This window comes from Oncorhynchus clarkii, chromosome 25 (assembly GCF_045791955.1).
Source record: "Oncorhynchus clarkii lewisi isolate Uvic-CL-2024 chromosome 25, UVic_Ocla_1.0, whole genome shotgun sequence".
Taxonomy (NCBI): Eukaryota; Metazoa; Chordata; class Actinopteri; order Salmoniformes; family Salmonidae; genus Oncorhynchus; species Oncorhynchus clarkii.
The window spans coordinates 694,611-722,586 of NC_092171.1; the positions used below are offsets into that span (position 1 = coordinate 694,611).

At 41.5% G+C, this 27,976-nt stretch overlaps 1 protein-coding gene across 5 annotated transcripts in view; it reads right to left on the reverse strand.

The window, feature by feature from the left end:
• Nucleotides 1-4,986: 4,986 nt before the first annotated feature.
• The window catches only part of LOC139383540 (echinoderm microtubule-associated protein-like 1), a 101,147-nt gene continuing 78,157 nt past the window's right edge, over nt 4,987-27,976 (reverse strand). For 4 of the 5 annotated variants that reach the window (XM_071128116.1, XM_071128115.1, XM_071128114.1 and 1 more), the window contains 5 exons: nt 26,799-26,896; nt 8,218-8,305; nt 8,007-8,102; nt 7,433-7,563; nt 7,177-7,330 (listed from right to left, as the gene is read on the reverse strand). In XM_071128116.1, coding sequence (XP_070984217.1) covers nt 7,205-7,330; nt 7,433-7,563; nt 8,007-8,102; nt 8,218-8,305; nt 26,799-26,896 — 539 coding nt within the window. In that variant the 3' untranslated portion in view covers nt 7,177-7,204. Of the gene's footprint in view, nt 7,331-7,432; nt 7,564-8,006; nt 8,103-8,217; nt 8,306-26,798; nt 26,897-27,976 lie in introns of all 5 variants that reach the window. The other variant, XM_071128117.1, reaches the window with a different exon arrangement.

Sequence of the window (27,976 nt, forward strand, 5' to 3'; positions counted from 1 at the left end):
GGTCCATTACTGCCCACTTGCGACGACCACCGAGAAAAGCATCCTTATTCATCTTCCTCCTCCTCCCCCTCATCTTCTCTCTCTCTCTCACACGCTCTCTCTCAGAACAATATAATTAGATTATAATATAATCACTCATAATAAATATTATACCCTGCATCAATTGTAAATATCAGACCTTTCCTTTCCCAACCATTTCATCATTTCAACACACCTAAAATAAACTTTGGAATTTCAAAATGTAAATCAAGAAGAGGACCAAAAATCAGTCCCAAAAAATGGTGTTTACTGTCAAACACTGTGTTTACTGTATTCATACGTGTATTCATAAACCATTTTACATTCACTCTTAATGGTAGTGTTCTGCATCCGTTTTCATACACGCAAACAACGACAACAACCAACCCTGCAAGGCTTCCAATGTCTTTAACCTGTTTGGGATAGGGTGCAGCATTTTCACGTTTGGATGAAAAGCGTGCCCAGAGTAAACTGCCTGCTACTCAGTCCCAGTTGCTAATATATGCATTATTAGTAGATTTGGATAGAAAACATGCTGAAGTTTCTAAAACTGTTTGAATGATGTCTGTGACAGAACTCATATGGCAGGCGAAAACCTGAGAAGAATCCAACCAGGAAGTGGGAAATCTGAGGTTTGTAGTTTTTTTAAAGCTTGGCCTATCGAAAACCCAGTGTCTATGGGGTCAAATTGCACTTCCTAAGACTTCCACTAGATGTCAACCATCTTTAGAAACTTGTTTGAGGCTTCTACTGTAAAGGAGGGGCTCATAAGAGCTCTTTGAGTCAGTGGTCTGGCAGAGTGCCACAAACTCGTGCCACTCGTTCACGTGAGAGGTAGTTCATGTTCCATTGCTTTTCTACAGACAAAGGAATTCTCCGGTTGGAACATTATTGTAGATTTATGTTAAAAACGTCCTAAAGATTGATTCTTTACATCGTTTGACATGTTTCTACGGACTGTAACGGAACTTTTGGACTTTGTCTGGACCTAGTGTTCGCTCCTCATGAAGATGGATTACTGGGCTGAACGCGCTAACAACAAGGAGGAATTTGGATATAAATGATGAACTTTATCAAACAAATCAAACATTTATTGTGGAACTGGGATTCCTGGAAGTGCATTCTGATGAAGATCATCAAAGGTAAGTGAATATTTATAATGCTATTTCTGACTAATGTTGACTCCAACATGGTGGATATTTCTTTGGCTGGTTTGGTCTCCGAGCGCCGTACTCAGATTATTGCATGGTTTGCTTTTTCCGTAAAGTTTTTTTGAAATCTGATACAGCGGTTGCATTAAGGAGAAGTCTATCTTTAATTCTGTGAATAACACTTGTATCTTTTATCAATGTTTATTATGAGTATTTCTGTAAATTGATGTGGCTCTCTGCAAAATCACCGGATGTTTTGGAAGCAAAACATTACTGAATTTAACACGCCAATGTAAACTGAGATTTTTGGATATAAATATGCACTTTATCGAACAAAACATACATGTATTGTGTAAACATGATGTCCTATGCTGATGGAGATCATCAAAGGTTAGTGATTAATTTTATCTCTATTTCTGCTTTTTATGACTCCTATCTTTGGCTGGAGAAATGGCTGTGTGTGTTTTTGTGACTTGGCTCTGACCTAACATAATCTTATGTTGTGCTTTTGCTGTAAAGCCTTTTTTAAATCAGACACGATGGGTAGATTAACAAGAAGTGTATCTTTCATTTGGTGTATTGCACTTGTTATTTAATATTTTTGAATTTCGCGCGCTGCCTTTTCAGCAGAATATTGTCGAGGGGTGCCGCTAGCGGAACCCCTATCCACGTTCCACACCCACTCTAAACAAATCATCTTCTCTAATAATGATATACAAAAGAGAAGACCTGTCACACCCTGATCAGTTTCACCTGTCCTTGTTATTGTCTCCACACCCTCCAGGTGTTGCTTGTATTCCCCAGTGAATGTATCCCTGTATCCCTCTATCCCATCTCTCTGTGCCAGTTCATCTTGAATGTTCCAAGTCAACCAGTGGTTTTCCTATTCTCCTGCTTTTTGCATTCTCCTTTTTCTAGGCCTCCTGGTTTTGACCCTTGCCTGTTTCTGGACTTTGTACCCGTCTGCCTTACCATTCTGCATGCCTTGACCACGAGCCTATCGGCCACTCTGTACCTCCTGGACTCTGATCTGGTTTTGACCTTTTTGCCTGTCCACGACCATTCTCTTGCCAACCATCTGCCTCCTGTATCTGCATTTGGGTCTTGCCTTGATAAGACCAGCCCAGTGAGCACAAGATGTTTAAAATACATATTTTCAATGTCTTTTCAACCAATCTCTTGTGCTCATAGGGAATGACCCCTCAAATTAAATAATTCCATCTTGGTTACTTTGTTATGGTAACTTGTCACATCTGCATATGTCCAATTATGTTTACATCTGCAAAAACAGGGCTTTGTTCAGGAGGCAAACATTGTGGAACATTGCTGTGTGGGTGAGCAATAGCCCCAAGACTGCCATGCAGCTCCCCTGGGACTGAAGAAATATCAGCACACAGAGAGAAGTAGGAGATTGAACTTCACTCAACTTTCTAGAGCAGTTGTCACCAACTGGTCAATCACGCTCAACATGTCGATCTCCAAGTAATTCCTAACCTGATTGCCAAACATTTATGTAAAAACCGGTAGGTGCACCCAATTCTGCATGCTGTGCCGTACCAGGCATAAAAGAAAGCTATAGTAAATTTGATACTGTGAGATTACAAAACGTTTAAAACCATGACTAGCGAGTGACTGTCAATGAATACAGCAAAGAGCTGCTGTTTTTGAGTGAATTCCTGTTTAAGTTCTTACTTAGCACTGTCACTACTGTATATTCAACACTTTTATAAGCCATAAAATGCACGTTCTACTTATTTTCACACAGCGCCACACTGCACCAGTAATGAATTGGTAGGAAAGTGTATCTATTGGCTTGCGTTATTAGTGGCTTGGGTCTTTTTTAATATCAAATAATATTTCCCTTTCTCTGTTTATAGGAGTAACAACATGAATTTGTGCACGAGGAAGAAATAATGCGGTGCGACTCGAGTTTCGCCAGCAGCTTGAAGACAATAACCCTTTTTGGTCAGTCTCGGGGTGAATGTACTGTACACTAGATGGCGGTAATATGCAGCGTGCTGCTTAGGCCGCCCACTGTGACACGCTGTTGGGCGCGCTGGCAGCATGTGGCAGCGTGTTCGATTGTGCGTCAATAATTCAGCATAGCAAGTTTGTATGAAGGTCTAGTTCAATAGTAATATCCTCTAAAATCAAATCAAATGAATTTATAAAGCCCTTCTCACATCAGCTGATATCTCAAAGTGCTGTACAGAAACTCTCTGGTGACAAACAAACTTGCTACCCCTGTTAACAATCGTCCACATGGCTAGGAGAACCTATTCAAGTAAGTAAATACATTTTGAAAATGTAAAAAAAACGATGTATTATTAGCTAACTAGCTACATACAGTGCAGTCTAACTCAAATGAGCTAGCTAATGTTAGCTAGTCAGCTAGCATGCTAAATCGCGATTTTCGTAAGTTAACTTTATGATTAAAAAAATATGCTTAATCATTTGTCTCTAAATTAACTAACATATTCCTGTCAACTGTACATTTTTTTGCATGATTCCTTATGATGTTATAATCACTTACATTTGCATCCATCCGAGTGTTTGAAGAAAGTCTACAGCCTAGGGTCACATAGCGTCACATTCGTCATGGGAACCACTCGATATGATTGGTCATTGCCCAGCGGTCGCCGCTGGTGATTTGCATGAAGTTGGTAAAAGTTCATATATTTCACCGACTCCCACGCCACCTTCGCACTGCCCAAAGGTCCCCCGCCCTCTCCTTTTCTCACTGCTTTCCTTCCATTGACATGAATGGGAAGCTGTGTTTCACCATGCGGCATCCTGTGCTAGTGTATCATGCCCGTGCTGCTCTCTCACTCTGCTGAGACTGACCATCAGAAGCAGGCAACATCAGCCCAGTAAAATAAAGATAGAAAGCAAAGGATTTGAAGGTATGCTCACTCAGCTGTGCCTCACAAGCAATAAAACAACGGATCTATCACCTGTGATTATATAGCCGACCTCAAATGTTTTAATCTAATTTTAAAAAATGGCCCAAACAACAATGCATTAGCAGGGCAATTCGAACAAAGCCAATATGAGGTGATAATGTATTGGGCCTATAGCTTACTGCACAAACCTCCTTACTACAGTATTGTTTTTAATTGGTTAGTGTTGCATAGGCTTTTTTTTTAAGTCATGTTAAAAAAAATTGAGCAGTAAATCCCGGCTTGCATTTTGACTCAGAAAGTGATCTTGACTCAGAAAAGGTTGGTGACCACTGTTTTAGAGTTTTCCCTGTTAACACTATCCCTTCAATGTGGCAATTGTGATCTAATTAATTAAATATTAGCCACTTTCAATGCAATATACTGAAACAAAACCAATTATGCAAGACATGTTGATTTAGGCAGAATGCATGAGTAGGTTTCTATTGCATTGACACACACTACTCATCCTGGTCCAGCATAAATAATCAGAGCTGCAGTAGACCTATATGCAAATATACCATTGCCATTATGGATCTGTGCCATTTACTTTGAACTGGACTGTGTTTACAGCATGGGCGGTCGTGAGTGGATGCGCTTGTTTTGAGATCAAAGCGAAGCTGCATCTAGCCATGTGTGCACATTTTGTTCATATCCTTTGTTAGTTAGTGAGTTATTAGCCCAGTTATAGATAATTTGTAGTCAGCAATAGGGGAGCGATTGCTTCCTACAATAGCACAAAACGTGTCCATTTCTAGACATCTTTGAAAAGCGAGTCAGGTAAAGAACAGTGTTGTATTTTGAGACAGGCTTGAATAAGCCAAGTAGCCAATAGGTAGAAGGTAGTATAATTTGTCTGATTCTCTATAATAATGGTATGTGAATAAAAATGCATTTTATTTTGTAAAGTGATTTCTTGCATCAAACAAACACAACAAAATATTCAGTCACCTCCTTGTCTGAAGGGCAAGTGGATAAACAGGTTAATGTCAAGTCCTGCATGGAACACCACACATTGGCTGCTACTGTAGACTGAATTATAGAACAGCTATTTCTTTGTTAAAATGTTATGGGATGCACTTTCTCCATTGTTTTTGATGGTAGGCCACTCTGGTAAGCCTATATTATGATCAAATAGCCACTAGCCAACTTGACCACTGTTAAAACTGTAACTTAAAGTGGGTACAGCCTAAGTGTTCACAGTAAACACGCGCTGGAAGTTGCACCAAATGTTCACAATGTTCAAGTTTGTCCTTAGCAGACATGGAATTTGCTCAGTGCCTAATTTTTTTTGAAGAAATTACATGAATAGAGCTGATGTGATTCTTCATCCTACATGTCAGAAAGGCATGTTTGTTCTTCGTAGTATATTTCTATATGAACATTCCACAATGTTGTGCCCTTCTGAATGCAGCCCAGGTATAACCAATGTTATGCATGCTCTGGATACTTTTCATCACTTTTTATCACTATAAAGCAAACGCCAGATGAATGACCAGTCCATTTCAGACATTAGCAGTGTGATACAGATAACCCTTGGTGCGATTATTTTTCCTGGCTTTGGGAAAGCTTTCAATATGAATTACGTTTTGTTCATAGTAAACAAGAGGCATGAGTCAAGACGACAACGTCAGTATGGTAGCTAAATCACAGGTTATTTTAAGCCTTGGAGAGATCAAAAACAGCTGTAAATATCAAGAGTGGGCCTTAAGCCTTGGAGTAGTGATTACTTGCCTATGGCAAACAGTGCACAATAGGGGAGCACACATTAGGACTTTTCACACTACTGAGCCAAACCGAGCCAAACAAGCTGTACTGAGCTAATCTGGTTAGCTTCTATGTAGTTACTGTATGGATTGGTTCGGCACTATAGTGTGAAAAGAGTATTGGAGAGAAAACATTTACAGTGCAATGGTCTGATTAGTACAAACCTCTTATTTACAGAACTAGTTTGAGGACCATACAGGAAGATAAGGGAGGCTCAGGAAGGAAGTGACATCGGCAGCAGATATATAACAGTGTAATCCAAATATGTTTGAAATGTAGTTGATCTTCAGTCATTTGTGTCCCAAAATGATGCTTTTCAACAGGTGTAAATAATCATTGATTATTAATTTAAATAATTATTCATTTGTTTTTAAAGGGCTCTTTGAAATGCCAGTGTGATACTTTATCATGTATTATAGTTTGCAGAGCATTAGTGAAGTAGTCATTATGACACCATTCAATACCTCAGGAAGCCAGACAGTGGCAGCAGAGAGTTAATATCTTCATATTCCCATGTAGCGTCACAGAATTCGCATCTATTCAACCGCACACTTGGCCTAGTAACAAACTGCCTGGGGTAAACCTGATGTATTCATTATAAAATAAACATCATATGATGAAAGAGTGTAATCATTGGAATATTGGTCATTTACTCTCTGTCAGCATCAGTTTGAACCAAATGTATGTGCACATAGTAAATGCACATAGTAAAATAAAAATGAAAACTTCCATTATGCATCCACTCTTACCCAGAGCAATTTGGCTAAAATGCCTTGCTCAACAGATTTTTTCCCTAATCAGGATTCAAACCAGCAACATTTTGCTCACTGGCTCAACACTCTTAACCACTAGGCTACCTGCCATCCACTTTCAAATGTGGAGTGCTATCTCTACCAGGCCAGAGTAGAGGCCATTGATATGGCAAAGGGAATAAATTCAACTCCTAATTTTCTATTGGTTTCCTGAGGTGTGAAATATACAAAATAAAGGAGACAGACGGAACGATAAAAGACGAAACAATAGGTACTCCCTGTTGTATCATCCTTTGTTGCGATGCTCTTCGCCCCCAACCCACCCACGACCCATCCTTCCCACCAAAAAGCTAAACTCTGGAGTGAAGTCAACCCTAGGAACAGATCTAGAATCAGCCCTCCCCAAATTCTAACCCATTAATGGGGTAAATACAAAACTGATCCAAGATCAGCTTCTTGGGGCAACATCATCGTAAGCTCATTGTACAGGGGAGCCTCTATGAGTACAACCCTTCCCCTACCCACCCTACCCTGATCCATAAAGAAACTGTCTGTCTGTTGCCCCAAAATGGCCGCCTCACACTACCCGCCACTGCATGACGCTCATGTCCTTGCCCCCAGTGGAAACCAGGCAACTATCGTCAAATAGGAATTTTACGTTGGTCACATGACTGCTGTGTCCGCCATAAACATGACTGGGAGCCTGGAAGAAGAAGAAAATCAATCAATCAAACTGCAATCAATGGCCTCACATCATCTTCACAGGCTCTTCTCATCTAAACATTCAATAGATTTTCAATCTTACCCGGAATTGAGAGCAGGGGAATGAGAAAAGTTGGACTTTTCCGAAGTCGTCTCCTGTGACGAGCAGCCTTTTGTCATTGGATCTGGAGACGGCGTTGATGTCAGTCCCGTCGGAGCCGTCAGGCCATAACCCTGTGGATCAGGACCAGAGTTACAGTATCTATCTCATTATGTTATACCCTACACAAAATGTTCAAAGTGAATGGTCATACAGTATGTAATCTTGGAAACCCAGAATAAAAATGTTGCGTACTGTAATTGCATCATATGCTCGATTAGGTTCTGAGGGGAGAAGTACTGACAAGACAAACAAAGTCTCCACCCCCATAAATTAATCTCTCAGCCAAAGTATGGGTCAAATGGCCCCTCCCCTTCAGAAATTTGAAAGATGCGAAATCGTGATTAGTCCAAATGACCAGTGACAAAAAATCTGTGCACAGGGAAGTTCCTCATTAGTCGTCACATCCCACAGTCTGTTGACAGATGCTACGATACCATCAAATGTTACGTCCATCTGTCCACGAGACATTGTACAGTATGTGTCCAGCAAACACATATCCAGCTGCATTGCTCACCAAAGACTTGGAAGCCCAGAGTGCAGTTGGACGTGGCCCAGGGGATGTCCCGTGTGGTCTCCACACTCACCACCTGTTTACACACTGATGGGATCCCTGGAATGAGACACAGCGGATTGAAATGTGGAGGTGCTACCTGAAGTTTTCCAATAAGAACACAGATTTTCATTTTCAGTTGCAAAACAGCTTTACTGAACATGACCATACTTACAATAGAGTATCTCATAGTCTCCTGAGTTGGACACCAGGTACTGAGAGTCCACTGACCAGTCCAGATGGGTGATGAAGCTGGAGTGGCCCTGAGAGACAGAAAGAGAGAGAGAGACAGAGAGAGATTGTATGCAGCTGTAGTACAAAGGCAAGAGAACCCTGCTGCAGCAGAACTTCACTAGATAAGACATTTGCTGAACATTATTTGTTCAAAACTTGAATACATGTAATTTTTGGAACATAAAAAGTATAACAAATATGTGAAGAAACCCTGCAGTTTTGAAACAGTGAACCGTTAAAGAACCAGTGCAGTCAAAACAGTTATTTTCTTGTGTTTTATACAGTACCAGTCAAAAGTTTGGACACACCTACTTATTCAAGTGTTTTTCTTACATTTTTACTGTTTTCTACATTGTAAAAAAACAGTGAAGACATCAAAACTATGAAATAACACATATGGAATCATGTAGTAAACAAAAAAGTGTAAACATATTTTTTTTTTATCCACAATTTGCATTGATGGCAGCTTTGCACACTCTTGGCAATCTCTCAACCAGCTTCACCTGGAATGCTTTTACAACAGTCTTGAAGGAGTTCCCACATATGCTGAGCACTTGTTGGCTGCTTTTCCTTCACTCTGCGGTCCAAGTAATCCCAAACCATCTCAAATGGGTTGAGGTCGGGTGATTGTGTAGGCCAGGTCATCTGATGCAGCACTCCATCACTCTCCTTCTTGGTCAAATAGCCCTTACACAGCCTGGAGGTGTGTTGGGTCATTGTCCTGTTGAAAAACAAATTATCATCCCACTAAGCTCGAGAATGCTGTGGTAGCCATGCTGGTTAAGTGTGCCTTGAATTCTAAATAAATCACAGACATTGTCACCAGCAAAGCACCCCCACACCATCACACCTCCTTCTCCATACTTCATTGTTGGGAAACACATATGCAGAGATCATTCGTTCACCTACTATGTCTCACAAAGACACAGTGATTGGATCCAAAATGTTCCAATTTGGACTCATCAGACCAAAGGACAGATTTCCACCGGTCTTGTCACGACTTCGGCCGAAGTTGGTCCCTCTCCTTCTTCGGGCGGTGTTTGGCGGTCGACGTCACCGGCTTTCTAGACACCACCGATCAATGTTTCATTTTCGTTTTGTTTTGTCTTGATTATTTACACACCTGGTTTCCATTCCATTAATTATGTTCATTATTTAACCCTCTGAGTTCCTTCTCTGTTTTGTGCGTTATTGTTTGTCATGTGGGTTCTCGTTGTTTGTGCTTTAGTTGATTGTATATGTTCCTTGTTGGAATATTACCATTTATTGAGTAAATCCTCGATTATTACTCAGAACTGTGTCTGACTTTGCCTTTATTCAATTTCACCAACGGCCTCACAGGTCAAATGTCCATTGCTCTTGTTTCTTGCCCCAAGCAAGTCTCTTCTTCTTATTGGTGTCCTTTAGTAGTGGTTTCTTTGCAGCAATTCGACCACACAGTCTCCTCTGAACAGTTGTTGTTCAGATGTGTCTGTTACTTGAACTCTTTGAAGCATTTGTGTGGGCTGCAATCTGAGGTGCAGTTAACTCTAATTACCTTACCCTCCGCAGCAGTGGTCACTCTGGGTCTTCCTTTCCTGTGGCTGTCCTCATGAGGGCCAGTTTCATCATAGGGCTTGATGGTTTTTGCGACCGCACTTGAAGAAACATTCAAAGTTCTTTTCCGCATTGACTGACCTTCATGTCTTAAAGTAATGATGGACTGTCATTTCACTTTGCTTATTTGAGCTGTTCTTGCAACAATATGGACTTGTTCTTTTAGGAAATAGGGCTATCTTCTGTATACCACCCCAACCTTGTCACAACACAACTGATTGGCTCAAACGCATTAAGAAGGAAAGAAATTCCACATACTGTATTAACATTTAACAAGGCACACCTGTTAATTAAAATGCATTCCAGGTGACTATCTCATGAAGCTGGTTGACAGAATGCCAAGAGTATGCAAAGCTGTCATCAAGGCAAAGGGTGGCTACTTAGAGGAATCTCAAATATAAAATATATTTAGATTTATTTATCGCTTGTTTGGTTACTACATGATTCCATATGTGTTATTTCGTAGTTTTGATGTCTTCACTATTATTCTACAATGTAGAAAATAATAAAAATAAAGAAAAAACATGGAATGAGTAGGTGTGTCCAAACTTTTGACTGGTACCGTATACATTTCCACACTATGAGGTAGGAATAATAATGTGAAATTGTGAAAATTATGATAATGCACTTTGAGTGTAAGAGCTGTTTGAAAAGGCCGGCTGAAATGTCAACCTGTTTTGGTTGGATGGTCTATTAAATGTGTTAATAGACAAATAAGAAAGACAGTTCCAAACCTCTCTGCCAATAACAGTTACTTTGCAGTTTTTCCCCTCCCCACTCCCTGACAGTACTATAAAAATTATTGTTTGAGAAATTGCTCTTTGCTCAGAAGCTATTTTTTTTGTTCACAATTTTTATTGAAAACAATCACAGTAAGGTACTTAATAGTTACCCAGAAATGATTTGATATTGAGATAAAAACGACTGCATTGGGCCTTTAAAGGTCAACTACCCCTTAACTTAGAACAAACTTCTCTGGTTTTAGACGGCCTATGTGGTATTGATATAAGTCAAACGTGTGAATAGGATACTTTTGGCCATAAAGCCAGACGTGTCCAAAAATGAGTGTTGTTGGTGAGTTCGTCATGAGTGACTGCAGGGTTGGGTATGGATTACAATTATGCCCACTTGCCCAGTGCCCACTAACACGTGAGAAACAGCTATGCTGATTGTGCTCTATCAGCTGAGCACGCTCTATCGCAGGTATCATCATCTAAAAGCAGTCGCAGACAGATTTTTTTTCTCTAGCTTAATTACAAATAATTTGTAGACTGCAAATTGTCCACAAGAAGCCTAAACGGATATAATGTTTGACTAAACATAATAATTTCAAACCTTGCTCACATTTGTGTATGATCACATGTAGTGTCTCTCTATTATGTGTGGGAATAATTGGGAGCAGATTTATTATATAAAAATCACTAGGAGCTGATTTCCTGGTGTTTTTACAGTCTTAAAAAAAATGTTTTTGCTCAGAGAACTTGGGGGGCCAAGTAAAACCACCAGCGGGCCAAATTCGACCCAGGGGCCACCAATAGGGGATTCCTGCTCTATCCAATCACAGCAGCCAGATCCTCCAGACAGTGCGACAATATACATGTGTGTGTTTTGTGTGTGTGAGCGTATGTAGTGTGTGTATGTGTGTGTTAAAATGTAGTATGTGTGAGTGTGTGGGTAGAGTCCAGTGAGTGTGCATAGAGCTTGTGCAAGAAGGTCCGTGCAAAAAGAAAATTGCAATGCAAATAGTCTGGATAGCCATTTTATTAACTGTCTTATAACTTGGGGGTAGAAGCTGTTTTGGTCCCAGACTCCCAGAGAGAGCTGGCTAGAGTCTTTGACAATTTTTAGGGTCTTTCTCTGACAGCACCTGGTAAAGAGGTCCTGGATGGCAGGGAGCTCAGCCCCAGTGATATAGTGGCACTACCCTCTGTGGCTCCTGCAGTCAGATGCCAAGCAGTTGCTATACCAAGTGGTGATGCAGCCAATTAAGATGCTCTAAATGGTGCAGCTGTAGAACTTTTTGAAGACCTGAGGGGCCATGCCAAATCTTTTCAGCCTCCTGAGGGGAAAGACGGTTTGGACCATGATGGATCCTTAGTGATGTAGACACTGAGAAACTTGAAGCTCTCGACCCACTCCACCAAAACCCCCATCAATATGAATGGGGGTGTGCTTTCATGCTCTGAGTACGTGTCCTGGCAATCCGTCTGGCCCTGTGGCCTTGTGAATGTTAACCTGTTTAAAGGTCTTACTCACATCAGCTACAGAGAGCGTGATCACACAGTTGTCCGGAACAACTGGTGCTCTCATTCATGGTTTGGTGTTGCTTTCCTTGTCTACATGGCTCGCGTCACTGGACAGCTCGTGGCTGGGTGTCCCTTTGCAATCCGTGATAGTTCGCAAGTCCTGCCACATCCGAAGAGCATCAGAGCTGGTGTAATAAGATTTGATCTTGGTCCTGTATTGATGTTTTGCCTATTTGTTTGGTGTTTCACTCGTTTAGCCTGTTTGTTTAGTCTGGATTAGTGTTTCACTCCTTTAGCTCAGTTATGTTTCCATGGCTTCTGGTTGGGATCCATGGCTTCATTTTGGGATATGTACGTACGGACATTGCACACACACTTATTAATAAAGCCGGTGACTGATGCAAATTCCTCAATGTCATCGGATGAATTCCGGAACATATTCCAGTCTGAGCTAGTGAATAAGTCCTGTAGCTTACCATCTGCTTCCTCGGACCACTTCCATATTGAGAGCGTCACTGGTACTTATTGTTAGAGTTTTTGCTTGTAAGCAGGAATCAGGAGGATAGAGTTATGGTCAGATTTGCCAAATGAAGCACGAGGGAGAGCTTTGTATGGATCTCTATGTTTTTTGGTTTGTTGTTGTTTGCTTACCTCCTTTTCTCCCCAATTTCATGGTATCCAATTGGTAGTTACAGTCTTGTCTTATCGCTGTATCTCCCGTACGGACTCAGGAGAGGCAAAGGTCGAGAGCCATGGGTCCTCCGAAACACAACCCAACCAAGCCGCACTGCTTCTTGACACAATGCCCACTTAATCCGGAAGCCAGCCACACCAATGTGTCGGAGGAAACACTGCACACCTGACCATGTCAGCCTGCCACAGGAGTCGCTAGAGTGCGATGGGACAAGGACATCCCTGCTGGCCAAACCCGGACGACACTGGGCCACTTGTACGCCGTCCCATGGGTCTCCCGGTCGCGGCCGGCTGCGACAGAGCATGGACTCAAACCAGAATCTCTGGTGGCACAACTAGCAACTGCGATGCAGTGCATTAGATCACTGCGCCACCCAGGAGGCCCACTGGATCTCTGTGTGTGGAGTAAAGATGATCTAAAGTTGTTTTGCCTCTAGTTGCACATAATATGCTGGTAGAAATTAGGCTAAATGGATTTCAGTTTTCCTGTATTAAATTCACCGGCCACTAGGAGCTCTGCCTCTGGGTGAGCATTTTCTTGTTTGCTTATGGCCCTATACAGCTCATTGAGTGCGTTCTTATGCCAGCATCGATTTGTGGTGGTAAATAGACAGCTACTAAAATATAGATGAACTCTCTAGGAAAAAAGTACGGCCTAGAGCTTATCATGAGTTATTGTAACTCAGGTGAGCAGAACCTTGAGACTTCCTTAATATTAGAGCTTATGAACCAGCTATTATAAACAGAGAAACACACCCCCGGGGCTTCCCCAAAGCTGCCATTCTGTCCTGCAGATGTATAGAAAAAACGTATAGATTTACAGAAGACATTCCATTAAAAAGCATCTGTTTCCAGCTACAATAGTCATTTACAACATTAACAATGTCTACACTGTATTTCTGATCAATTTGATGTTATTTTAATGGACGAAAATGTGCTTTCTTTCAAAACAAGGACATTTCTAAGTGACCCCAAACATTGGAACGGCAGTGGAGATAGTTTAGTGCCTAAAAAAGGTGGATAAATACATGTAAAAAATATATAAATAGTTCTGATCTGATCTGACCTGATCTTTCTTATATCGCTCAGATATATGACAGACACTTCCGAACAAACTTCCTGTAGAATTTTGTTTTCTGTTGTTCCATGTAGAATATCTATTATTCAATGCGATTCTATGGGCTAATATAGCAGCAATGCAAAATTAAAAGTTTCACCCAAAAATTGTTGTATATATTGAGGGGTCTTTATATATTAAGCATGGCTTAGACAGGGCTTAGACTCAAGGGATATAATAACACCAATACGTTTAGTCTCCTCTACTTGATCAACAGCCACATTATTCATTACCTGATTTAATTCATTACCTGTTTTAATACTTAGGGAATGATTTATACCGAATACAATGCTTTTAGTTATGTTCAGAACTACTTTATTTCTAGCAATCATTCTACAACTGACTGCAACTTAGGGTTGCACTGATTTCACTGGCTGTGGGTGCAAGCTTTAACTTCCTGACTGATGTCTTGAGATGTTGCTTCAATATATCCACAGAATTTTCCACCCTCATGATGCCATCTATTTTGTGATGTGCACCAGTCCCTCATGCAGCAAAGCACCCCCACAACATGATGCTGCCACCCCCATGATTCACGGTTGAGATGCTGTTCTTCGGCTTGCAAGCCTCCCCCTTTTTCCTCCAAACATAATGATGGTCATTATGGCCAAACAGTTCTGTTGTTGTTCCATCAGACCAGAGGACATTTCTCCAAAAAGTATGATCTTTGTCCCCATGCAAACCGTAGTCTGGCTTTTTTATGGCGGTTTTGGAGCAGTAGCTTCTTCCTGAGCGGTTTTGGAGCAGTGGCTTCTTCCTGAGCGGCCTATCAGGTTATGTCGATATAGGACTCGTTTTACTGTGGAAATAGATACTTTTGACCCTGTTTCCTCCAGCATCTTCAAATGGTCCTTTGCTGTTGTTCTGGGATTGATTTGCACTTTTCGCACCAAAGTACGTTCATCTCTAGGAGACAGAACACGTCTCCTTCTTAAAGGGTATAACGGCTGCGTGGTCCCATGGTGTTTATAATAGCGTACTATTGTTTGCACAGATGAACGTGGTACCTTCAGGTGTTTGGAAATTGCTCTCAAAAATGAACCAGACTTGTGGAGGTCTACAATTTTTTTCTGAGGTCTTGGTTAATTTCTTTTGATTTCCCCATGGTGTCAAGCAAAGAGGCACTGAGTTTGAATCTAGGCCTTGAACTACATCCACAGGTACACCTCCAATTGGCTCAAATGATGTCAATTAGCCGATCAGAAGCTTCTAAAGCCATGACATAATTTTCTGGAATTTTCCAAGCTGTTTAAAGGGACAGTCAACTTAGTGTATGTAAACTTCTGACCCACTGGAATTGTGATACAGTGAGTTATAAGTGTGTGTCACTTGTGTCATGCACAAAGTAGATGTCCTAACCAACTTGCCAAAACTATAGTTTGTTAACTTCTTATGGCTTGAATCCTTCTAATGGGATCTAACCAAATTCAAAACAACAGAAATCTCATAATTAAAATTCCTCAAACATAGAAGTATTTTACACCATTTTAAAGATAAACTTGTTGTTAATCCCACCACAGTGTCCGATTTCCAAAAGGCTTTACAGCGAAAGCACAACATATGATTATGTTAGGTCAGGGCCTAGTCACAAAATTACACACAGCCATTTTCCAGCAAAAGAGAGGAGTCACAAAAAGCATAAATAGAGATCAAATTAATCACTAACCTTTGATGATCTTCATCAGGTGACACTCATAGGACTTCAAGTTACACAATACATGTATGTTTTGTTCGATAAAGTTCGTATTTATATACAAAAATCTGAGTTTACATTGGCGATTTATGCTTAGTAGTTCCAAAACATCCGGTGATTTTGCAGAGAGCCACAACAATTTACAGAAATACTCATAATAAACATGTATAAAAGATACAACTATCATGGATGGCATTATAGATACACTTCTCCTTAATGCAACTGCTGTGTCAGATTTCAAAAAAACATTATGGAAAAAGAAAACCATGCAATAATCTGAGTACGGCGCTCAGACAACAAATCAAGCCATACAGATATCCTTCATGTTGAGTCAACAGAAGTCAGAAATAGCGTAATAAATATTCACTTACCTTTGATGAACTTCATCAGAATGCACACCCAGGAATCCCAGTTCCACAATACATTTTTGATTTGTTCGATAAAGTACATAATTTATGCCCAAATACCTCCTTTTTGTTTGCGCGTTTAGCCTAGTAATCCAAATGCTCAATACGCGATCGCTTAGTTCAGATGAGGTTATATTACAGGTTGTTTTTAACATAAATCTTCAATAATGTTCCAACCGGAGAATTCCTTTGTCTTCAGAAATGCAATGGAACTCAAGCTAACTCTCACGTGAACATGCATGGCCAGCTCATGCCTCTCTGGCAGACCTCTGACTCAATCCCCTCTCATTCCCCCCTCCTTCACAGTAGAAGCATCAAACAAGTTTCTAAAGACTGTTGACATCCCGTGGAAGCCGTAGGAAGTGCAATTTGACCCCATAGACACTGTATATTCGATAGGCGAAGAGTTGAAAAACTACAAACCTCAGATTTCCCACTTCCTGGTTCGATTTTGTCTCAGGTTTTTGCCTGCCATATGAGTTATGTTATACTCACAGACATCATTCAAACAGTTTTAGAAACTTCAGAGTGTTTTCTATCCAAATCCAATAATAATTTATCTAATAATATGCATATATTAACAACTGGGCCAGAGCAGCAGGCAGTTTACTTTCGGGCACCTTCTTTCCAAGCTACTCAATACTGCCCCCAGCCATAGCAAGTTTTAACAAGAAATTTGTGGAGTGGTTGAAAAACGAGTTTTAATGACTCAACCTAAGTGTATGTAAACTTCCCACTTCAACTGTATATTTTCCATGTCGTTGTTCAGCCACAACTCAGAGAAACGTAGGATATTATAGTTCTTCAGATCACATTGATAGGATAGTCTCAAACGGAGTTCTTCCAGTTTATTCTCCAGTGATTACACTTTCGCCAATAGAATAGAGGGCAGAGGCGGTTTATCCACTCTCCGATGTAGTCTAAACGGCACCGAAGCACACACGTTACCACTCAGTGACTTGATAAGCTGATTGTGGCCTGGCTGCTCAATGTGCCTGCCAGCTACTACTTGCTAGCTTCATTGAAAAACACAGAGTTGGAACTTAGTGATTTCAAGCACTGATAAACAGCGTGTAGTTTGTGCTTTATTCACGACAGCTTGCAGACAATGAAGTTGTAGGCATGTTATTGTTCTCAGAAATCAGTCCAGAGCAAGCAGCCAGACTTTGCCGACTCAATAGACTGTATGCAGTGCACTGACTCATTTTTCATGCACATTTTGTTACTTGAGAAATACTGCACCAAACACCTTAGCTAGATGTAAAATTGCACTACTAAAACCTCCTCTGAAAAAAAGTTTTAAATTAATTACAGATTTCTTGATTTGTCTTACATGAATTCTGACTATTTTAAAGAAATTACTATTTTGAGGAAGTGGCTATGTTGTTGCTACAGTGACTCTGGAGGGACAAACAACAGTGCCTGCCAGGGTACAATATGCAAACATTTCACACCCACATCAAACCACACCCCAAGACGACTTGTTTGGCTTCAGTCATGGCCACTAGCTTTTCTTAATCTTCAAAACAATGCCAAATCAGGAGGTGCAGTCGCCCTTTAAGACCTTTCAAACAGTGAACCATGCTAAGGTCGTGTGGGACCCTAAATTCAAACCTAATGGAATTTTTGTAGGGCACCTGAACATCAGAAGTCTTACACCATAACGTGGCCAATTAGAACACCTTCTGGTAGATTCCAATCTGAATTTTCTTTGTCTTTCTGAAAAAACAATCTACATCTCCTGCTAGTATTTATACAATGCCAGGATTTAGTGTACTAAAACAGATATAGCTAAATAATTCTATTTCTATGGCAGCACATGCAATCAAGAGTGAAGGAAAGGAGAAAATGTACGTCCCCCTATGTTGACATGAGGTAAGCAGAGAGGAAGTAGGTCTACAACAAACAGAGTCAGTTTAATAATACGATCCTTTAGATATTTTATCTAAAATTCCCTTCGTCATAATGACCAATCTTCCTGCCCACTGGCACAGTAAGTTGAAATGGAATTATATTTAACTTCTGGCTTCCTGCAGACTGGCACAGTAAGTTGAAATGGAATTGTATTTAACTTCTGGCTTCCTGCAGACTGGCACAGTAAGTTGAAATGGAATTGTATTTAACTTCTGGCTTCCTGCAGACTGGCACAGTAAGTTGAAATGGAATTGTATTTAACTTCTGGCTTCCTGAAGACTGGCACAGTAAGTTGACATGGAATTGTATTTAACTTCTGGCTTCCTGCAGACTGGCACAGTAAGTTGAAATGGAATTGTATTTAATTAACTTCTGGCTTCCTGCAGACTGGCACAGTAAGTTGAAATGGAATTGTATTTAATTAACTTCTGGCTTCCCGCAGACGGTTTTTGTGCAACCGAATAGTGTATGTAAATACATGGATGTTGCTAAGAGCAGCTACTCTAAATACAATTTGATAACTAGGCTATCAGATCATAATTTAACTCTGATTGCAAGAAAGCTTTCAAAACAGAGATTCAATTTTAAACCACTCAAGAAGGCAAACCTCTGTCTACTGTATACCAAAAAGAGGCTTGGTCCATTTTCAAAATGACTTAAAGAGAATCAAGTGGGATGATTTCCTGACATCCAAGGACCTGGAAAATAATTGTGATATAATAAAATAACGCTCACTAATTTGAAAACATATTATACTAAGACAATTACATGAAAGAAAAATATAAATAATAGCCTACCCTGGTTAAATGACACCCTGTGGCAGTTAACAAAACATGTATGCTGCACTAAAGAAAGCCGAAAACTGGACTAGATGGTGACAGAATGATATTCAGTTATTCTCTGAGTTAAGAAATTCAAAGCCAACTTTTTCATTAACATCATAAATGAGGCGAAAGGTGATTGTAAACAAATTTACAGTTTAACAGGCAAGACAAATTAAAGGAGGTATAAAACTGAAAGTTAATGGAAGATTAATCGAGAATAGCCACTACTTTTAACAATTTCTTTACTCAGTCTGTACAAGATCTGGGGCAAAAGTTTACAGTGAGCGAGTTATGTATCACCCGATGTGATGACTCCCTCAAAATGTTTGATATGATTCCAACTATTGAGGTGAAAGTTAAAAAAAATCTTAAACAGCTTGAAAACCTCTAAAGCCAAAGATGTCTATGGTTTTGATAATGTGTTCTTTAAAACACATAAAGATACTTTGACATCATAAATAACAAGGGGCACATCTTTGGTTTTAGAAGTGGGGGTGGGGGGGGGGGGGGGCATATTGTTTCTATATATTTTTTGTTTCTTTTTTATCCAGTTGGATAAACACTCCAAACAGCCTACCCGACCTCTCTGAAGCACCCGCATAGTCCTAAAGCACACCGTTGCAGTCACGTTCGTTGTAATGAGTAGATTTCCACATATTTCAATAAAATGAAACTCACCCAAAAAACTAAACAATAAAGCACAAATGAAACGTGACGCTACTGGTGTGCCACTCAGGCAACTAAATGTAGACAAGATCCCACGAATAACCATGGGGAAATGGCTAAATAAATATGATCCCCAATCAGAGACAATGATAAACAGCTGCCTCTGATTGGGAACCATATCAGGCCACCATAAATTCACCTAGATGATCCACCCAAGTCACTATCATACACCAACCAACACAGAGAATAAACAGCGTGACAGTTGCCTCGTTTATATCACATTCCAATTATAAAACTGTGGGAGGGGGGATTTCAGAATGCAATTTCAGTGTCACAATGTTCGTAATAATGGTCGGACCAAGGCGCAGCGTACATAGAGTTCCACATTATTTATTAAAGAAAGTGAAACTTAGAAAAAACAGAAACAATACAGAATAAACGAACCGTGACGACAATGCAGTGCTAACAGGCAACTAAACATACACAATATCCCATAACCCAAAGGTGGAAAAAATGCTACTTGAGTATGATCCCCAATTAGAGACAACGATAACCAGCTACCTCTAATTGGGAATCATACAAATCACCAACATAGACTAATAAACCTAGAACCCCACATAGAAAATATAAACTAGAACATCCCCCAGTCACTCCCTGACCTACTCTACCATAGAAAATTAAAGCTTTCTATGGTCAGGACGTGACATTCAGAATGTTGCGCCCCTGCCAATAACAGATTTGATTCATTTCCCGTAAATTCCCAGGGGAATGGAAGTCAGCTGTTGTTAACCTAATATTCAAGTCTGCTGATTGTTTTATGGTCAATAATTATAGACCTATACGTATTTTGCCAATCATTTCAAAGGCTGGAAAGTTGAATACTAGTGATTTCTCATTACTGTCAGAAAACGGTTATTTTATGGAGAAGGTTACATTTAAACTTGACATAGAGGGAGTGGTAAGATCTGTGTTTTTAGATTTGCAAAAAGCATTTGATACTGTACATCACAGAATTCTACCCTCTAAACTAGCTGAATGTAATTTCTCCCCAAATGCTTTAAAATGGATGGATTCATATTTATCTGACAGAATAGTGTGTTAGAATCAAACAGAACTTCTCATTGTCTGGGACCTGGCCTTTACTCTTTAGTTTATATATAAATGACCTGCCTCATGTGTGTCATTGTAACGGTTTTCTTCCGTTGAAGGAGAGGACCAAAATGCAGCGTGGTTAGTGTTCAACATGTTTAATAAGGACAATAAACGTGAACACTACAAAATACAAAACAACAAATGTGAAAAAAACAAAACAGTCCTATCTGGTGCATAGACACAAAGACAGAAGACAACCACCCACAAAACCCAACACAAAACAGGCTACCTAAATATGGTTCCCAATCAGAGACAATGACTAACACCTGCCTCTGAGTGAGAACCATATCAGACCAAACATAGAAATAGACAAACTAGACATACAACATAGAATGCCCACTCAGCTCACGTCCTGACCAACACTAAAACAAAGAAAACACAAATTAACTATGGTCAGACTCCGGCCGCAAAACCTGAACCTATAGGGGAGGGTCTGGGTGGTCATCTGTCCGCGGTGGCGGCTCTGGCGCAGGACGTGGACTCCACCATAGTCTTTGTCCACTTTAGTCTCCTCCTAAGAACGGCGACCCTCGCCGCCGACCTAGGATTGGCAACCCTACTAAAGGGCCCCACTGGACTCCTCCGGACTGAGGGGTAGCTCAGGACCGAGGGGTAGGTCAGGACCGAGGGGTAGCTCAGGACCGAGGGGTAGCTCAGGACCGAGGGGCAGCTCAGGACCGAGGGGCAGCTCAGGACCGAGGGGCAGCTCAGGACCGAGGGGCAGCTCACGACCGAGGGGCAGCTCATGCTGGTTGACGGCTCTGGCAGCTTCTGGCTGACTAACGGCTTTGGCAGCTTCTGGCTGACTAACGGCTCTGGCGGATCCTGGCTGAATGGCGGCTCTGGCGGATCCTGGCTGACTGGCGGATCCTGGCTGACTGGCGGCTCTGGCGGCTCCTGGCGGCTCCTGGCTTACTGGCGGCTCTGGCGGCTCCTGGCAGACTGGCGGCTCCTGGCGGCTCCTGGCAGACTGGCGGATCCTGGCAGACTGGCGGCTCTGGCGGCTCCTTGCAGACTGGCGGGAGACTCTAGCAGCTCTGGACAGGTGGCAGACTCTAGCAGCTCTGGACAGGCGGGAGACTCTAGCAGCTCTGGACAGGCGGGAGACTCTAGCAGCTCTGGACAGGCGGGAGACTCTAGCAGCTCTGGACAGGCGGGAGACTCTAGCAGCTCTGGACAGGCGGGAGACTCTAGCAGCTCTGGACAGGCGGGAGACTCTAGCAGCTCTGGACAGAGGGGAGACTCCAGCAGCTCTGGAAAGACGGGCGACTCTGGCAGTGCTGGAAAGACGGGAGCACCCGTAGGGATGAGACGGAGAGACAACCTGGTGCTGGGGGCTGCCACCGGAGGGCTGGTGTTTGGAGGTAGTACTGGATAGACCGGACCGTGCAGGCGCACTGGAGCTCTTTAGCACCGAGCCCGCCCAACCTTACCTGGTTGAATGCTCCGGTCGCCCTGCCAGTGCGGCGAGGTGGAATAGCCCGCACTGGGCTGTGCTGGCGAACACCATGCTTAAGGCTGGTGCCATGTATGCCGGCCCAAGGAGACTCACTGGAGACCAGATGCGTAGAGCCGGCTTCATGGCACCTGGCTCGAAGCCCACTCTAGCCCGGCCGATACGAGGAGCTGGTATGTACCGCACCGGGCTATGCACCCATACTGGGGATACCGTGCGCTCCACAGCATAACACGTTGCCTGCCCGGTCTCGCTCGCTCTCCGGTAAGCACAGGAAGTTGGCGCAGGTCTCATACCTGGCTTCGCCACACTCCCTGTGTGCCCCCCCAATACATTTTTGGGGCTGCCTCTCGGGCTTCCTTGCCAGCCGTGTTCCCTCATATCGCTGGCTCCTCTCTCCGGCTGCCTCCACTCTCCTAGCTGCCTCCACCTGTTCCCATGGGAGGAGATTCCTTCCAGCCAGGATCTCCTCCCATGTGTAGCAACCCTTGCTGTTCAAAACGTCCTCCCATTTCCAGGAGTCCTGACATCGCTGCCTCTCCTGCTGCTGCCTGTTACCACGCCGCTTGGTCCTTGGTTGGTGGGTGGTTCTGTAACGGTTTTCTTCCGTTGAAGGAGAGGAGGACCAAAATGCAGCGTGGTTAGTGTTCAGCATGTTTAATAAGGACAATAAATGTGAACACTACAAAATACAAAACAACAAATGTGAAAAAAACGAAACAGTCCTATCTGGTGCATAGACACAAAGACAGAAGACAACCACCCACAAAACCCAACATAAAACAGGCTACCTAAATATGGTTCCCAATCAGAGACAATGACTAACACCTGCCTCTGATTGAGAACCATATCAGACCAAACATTAAAATAGACAAACTAGACATACAACATAGAATGCCCACTCAGCTCATGTCCTGATCAACACTAAAACAAAGAAAACACAAAAGAACTATGGTCAGAACGTGACAGTCATGGTGTTGATATACACATGTATGGAGATTAAACTGTTATATACACACATGTCACAACAAAAGTTGCATCTAAGCTAACTAAAGCTTTGGCTCAGAAGGAAAAAGCATGTCACCAATCCTGACCTCTTTATTGTGTCTGAATATACAGTGCAGGAAACTGCTAAAATAATGGAAACACTTGAGGAAATCAGGGATACAAAGTTTAATGAAAGCAGGTGCTTCCACACCGGTGTGGTTCCTGAGTTAATTAAGCAATTAACATCCCATCATGCTTAGGGTCATGTAAAAAAAGCATTATTTTGGTTATTATTTTGACTACCATGGCTATGCCCCATTTGATGACAATGCCCCCATCCACAGGTCACAAGTGATCACTGAATGGTTTGATGAACATGAAAACAACGTAAACCATATGCCATGGCCATTTCAGTCATCGAAGAGCCCCACCTGTTTTTAGCCCCCCAAAAATAATGTGGTGCCTGTTTTGCATGTTATTTTAGCATTAATACGTGTCACATATCAGTTTACAAACAATGTAAAAAAAAATGTTTTAGCCTAGCTCAGTGCTTTCTGTGGTGTTGGGGCAGCCAGCAGAAAAACATTTGCATAGAGGTTGGTAATGTTCTCTAGTTGCGCCGTGATTGGCTCAGTGTTCTGTCACTCATGGGGACAATACATTACCACAAAATCAACAGGGAGAGCTCAAAAATTCAAGCCCCTTGGGTGCTGCCATAGAGTTACATTAGAAGAAGGCTCAATATCATTGGCTACAGATAAAATGACATCAAATGACGTTATATTTACAGTAGCTTTGATTGGACTGAGGTAGCAAGGTAGCAGTCATCATCATGAATCAAGTCAACAAACTACTGGCAAATTATTTTCAATCCTTGTAATATGTAAAGAAATTATAGATAAAAGGTATTGGTGCTCATCGGCCATTGGACATAAACATTACACAACAAGTTAGAAATCGCAAATTTAACAATGAGTGGTTTGGAAGAAATCAGTGGCTAACTGCAAGCATTGCAATGCAATCACTAGCCTGCTCCTCAGTGGAGTGGATGTGTGGTAAAAGTCTGGGTTTAAGGGTCTTTTTTCCAAGCTTAAACATTGAAAATTAGCCATGCTGTCAATCCAGCATGACTTCTGCCACTTTCAAAATAACTGGAAACTCGGAACTACTACATCTCAGACTTCAGTGAGTTCAGTGAGTTCGACCTGAAGATCACTGAGGTTATGATTCGAGTTCCCAGTTGTCTTGAAAGCACCATAAATCCATAGAATGCCAGTCTTTGATAACAAAGTTTGATGACAAAATTTGCAACGAAGGACCACCGCTCCACCTTCCTGTCCAAGTGAGCACAACACAACAAGGTGAGTCCAAAAATGTATTGTATGCTGCAGCATAAATGACGTAATATGCCAGGGAGATATGTATACTGTAGCTAAGGAAGTAATACTATGTTTTGTAGTAAGCTGTTAGTAGCCCATGTGCCTCACCCTAATAATGTGGTCCCTTTTCCCCTCATAATTTAGCCTACTGACTTGGTGGTGCACATGTAGCCTATAGACTGTTTCAGAGAAATATCATCATCGAATATTGTAAGAGCTTTCATTGTCTGCCTATATGCCCCCTTTATTTATGCTAAGGTTCTGACTTGTTGTACAGGGATAATGTTGTAAGAACGGCCCATGTTCTGAATTCTGTCGCTGTACATTTCATTGACTACGTCCGTCCTAGCTCTCTCATTAACGTCTTAATTGAAATTACGATTGCCTTTTATCCACTCATCGTTCCCTGATGCCATAGTCTGTACATCTCCATTGTCAGTAGAAACCACATTTGTGTAAGCAAGTCAGCCATATCAGCTATGTTTTTTAAAGTCAGTAAATGAGGCTGAATGAACTGTTTCACTGCCAGACAAGGCTCTGCTGATAGCCAGGTGTAACAGTGGTAAGGTGTAGGGACTGCTATTGGGATGAAGGCTGTTCATGGCTCACATCAACACCATCATCCCGGGAAACTCTAGACACACTCCAATTCGCATACCGCCCCAACAGATCCACAGATGACGCAATCTCAATCGCACTCCATACTGCCCTTTTCCACCTGGACAAAAGGAACACCTGTGCTGTTCATTGACTACAGCTCAGTGTTCAACCATAGTACACACAAAGCTCATCACTAAGCTAAGGACCCTGGTACTAAACATCTCCCTCAACAACTGGAACCTGAACTTTCTGACGGGTTGCCCCGAGGTGGCAAAGGTAGGCCACAACACATCTGCCACGCTGATTATCAACCCTTCAGGGGTGCATGCTTAGTCTCCTCCTGTACTCCCTGTTTGCCCACAACTGCGTGTCCAAGCAAGACTCCAACACTATCATTAAGATTGCTGACGACACAACAGTGGTATGCCTGATCACCGACAATGATGAGACAGCCTATAGGTAGGAGGTTAGAGACCTGGCAGTGTGTTGCCAGGACAACAACCTCTGCCTCAACGTGAGCAAGACAAAGGAGTTGATCGGAAAAGGAGGGCCGAACTCACCCCTATTCACATTGACAGGGCTGTAGTGGAGCGGGTCGAGAGTTTCAAGTTTATTGGTGTACACATCACCAACAAACTATCATGGTCCAAACACACCAAGAAAGTTGTGAAGAGGGCACGACAAGTCTTTACAGAGGGTAGTGCATACAGCCCAGTACATCACTGGGGCCAAGCTTCCTGCCATCCAGGAACTATATACTAGGCAGTGTCAGAGGAAGGCCCAAAAAATGGTCAAGGACTCCAGTCACCCAAGTATGGCACGGCAAGTGGTACCAGAGTGCCAAGTCTAGGTCCAAAAGGCTCCTTAACAGCTTCTACCCCAATGCATAAGACTGCTGAACAATTAATCAAATGGCCACCCGGATTATTTACATTGACCCCCACTTTTATTATATATGCATAGTCACTTTACCGATACCTACATGTAAAAATGACCTTGACTAACCTGTACCCCCGCACATTGACTCGGGACCTGTACCCTCTGTATATATAGCCTCGTTATTGTTATTTTATTGTGTTACTTTTTATTACATTTTTTACTTTAGTTTATTTAGTTGATATTTTCTTCACTTTATTTATTGAACTGCATTGTTGGTTAAGGGCTTGTAAGTAAGTATTTCACGGTAAGGTTTTATTCGGCGCATGTGACAAGTAACACATGTTTGTTGCACCGTTAGTCCAATTCATGTATTGTTTATTGTTGTGTTGTGTTGTGTAGTGGCTTTCCTGGCATGCATCTACAATTTTTTGTGGAGTTTGCCCCAACAAGATTTACATGCTAAATCGCCACAAGATACAATGCATATTTTCTCAAGTGTACTAAGAAGTATGTTCTGTTGTACATTGTCCTTGTTCAAATAAACTTAATCATAATATCAACAAATAATCTTCAATCCATTACATTTTCATCTCTCATAAAAATTAAGAGAACCAATAACTACATTTACTCAATTTACTAAAATGATCTTTCTCAAAAACGTTGTATATTGTCTCATACAATAATGATTATTATTATAGAATAATAAATGTTTTGTTCCCCCAAAACATTTTTGGAGATTAACTTTTTTATATATTTTTTATATTGGCAATCTCATTGCAATTCCCCCTCGACCCTGACTTTGAATACCTATTTAAACCATAATACACTATGCTGTGAATGCGCATCATTTAGCATGCCCTCCTGATGTGATGCTGAGGAGAAGAGGGGTGTACTAAAAATAAAAGGTGCTCACCGAGCACTTTCCCACTCGACCGTACTTCCTGCCGCTCTCCCCCACTGCGTAGATATAGATGTAGTTGTCGTGAGAGCCGATCGCCAGGAAATTGCCATCTAGGAATAGGGACAGGAGATGTAGGTTAGAACGGATAATGTCCCCGACATAAATAAAACGTCCGTATCACAGTCAATCTACATTGAGTGTACAAAACATTAAGAACACCTGCTCTTTCCATGACATAGACTGACCAGGTGAATCCAGATGAAAGCTATGATCCTTTATTGAAGTCACTTGTTGAATCCACTTCAATCAGTGTAGATGAAGGGGAGGAGATAGGTTAAATAAGGATGTTTAAACCTTGAGACAGTTGAGACATGGATTGTGATTGTGTGCCATTCCGAGGGTGAAAGTTTCTGGCACAACATGGGCCAGCATCCCGGTGGAACGCTTCCACGCCCTGACGAATTCAAGCTCTTCTGAGGGCAAAAGGAGGTTCAACTCAATATTAGAAAAGGTGTGCCTAATGTTTTGTAGACTCATTTTTTTTTTTACTGGATTCACCTGGTCATGGAAATAGTGTTTTATGTGTTTTACACACTCAGTTATGGAAGTAGTTTAGTGCCTAAAAGATGTGTTAAATGTGTTAAATATGTGTAAAAAAACAAAAAAATATAATTTCCTGATCTTTCAGATATAGGAGAGTGTCACGTTCTGACCTTTATTTCCTTTGTTTTGTATTTATTTAGTATGGTCAGGGCGTGACTTGGGTGGGCAGTCTATGTTTGTTTTTCTATGTTTTGGGGTATTTCTATGTTTCGGCCTAGTATGGTTCTCAATCAGAGGCAGGTGTCATTAGTTGTCTCTGATTGAGAATCATACTTAGGTAGCCTGGGTTTCACTGTGTGTTTGTGGGTGATTGTTCCTGTCTTTGTGTTTGTTGTCACCAGATAGGCTGTTTAGGTTTTCTCACGTTTATTGTTTTGTTAGTTTATTCATGTATAGTTTTTTCTTCATTAAAGAACCATGAATAACAACCACGCTGCATTTTGGTCCGACTCTCCTTCACCTAAAGAAAACTGTTACAGAGAGACACTTCAAAACAAAATTAATTTAGATTATTTTTTTACTGCATGAATCTGTTATTCATTGTGTTTCTATGGGCTAAAGTCAAATGAAATGTTTTAGCAAATATT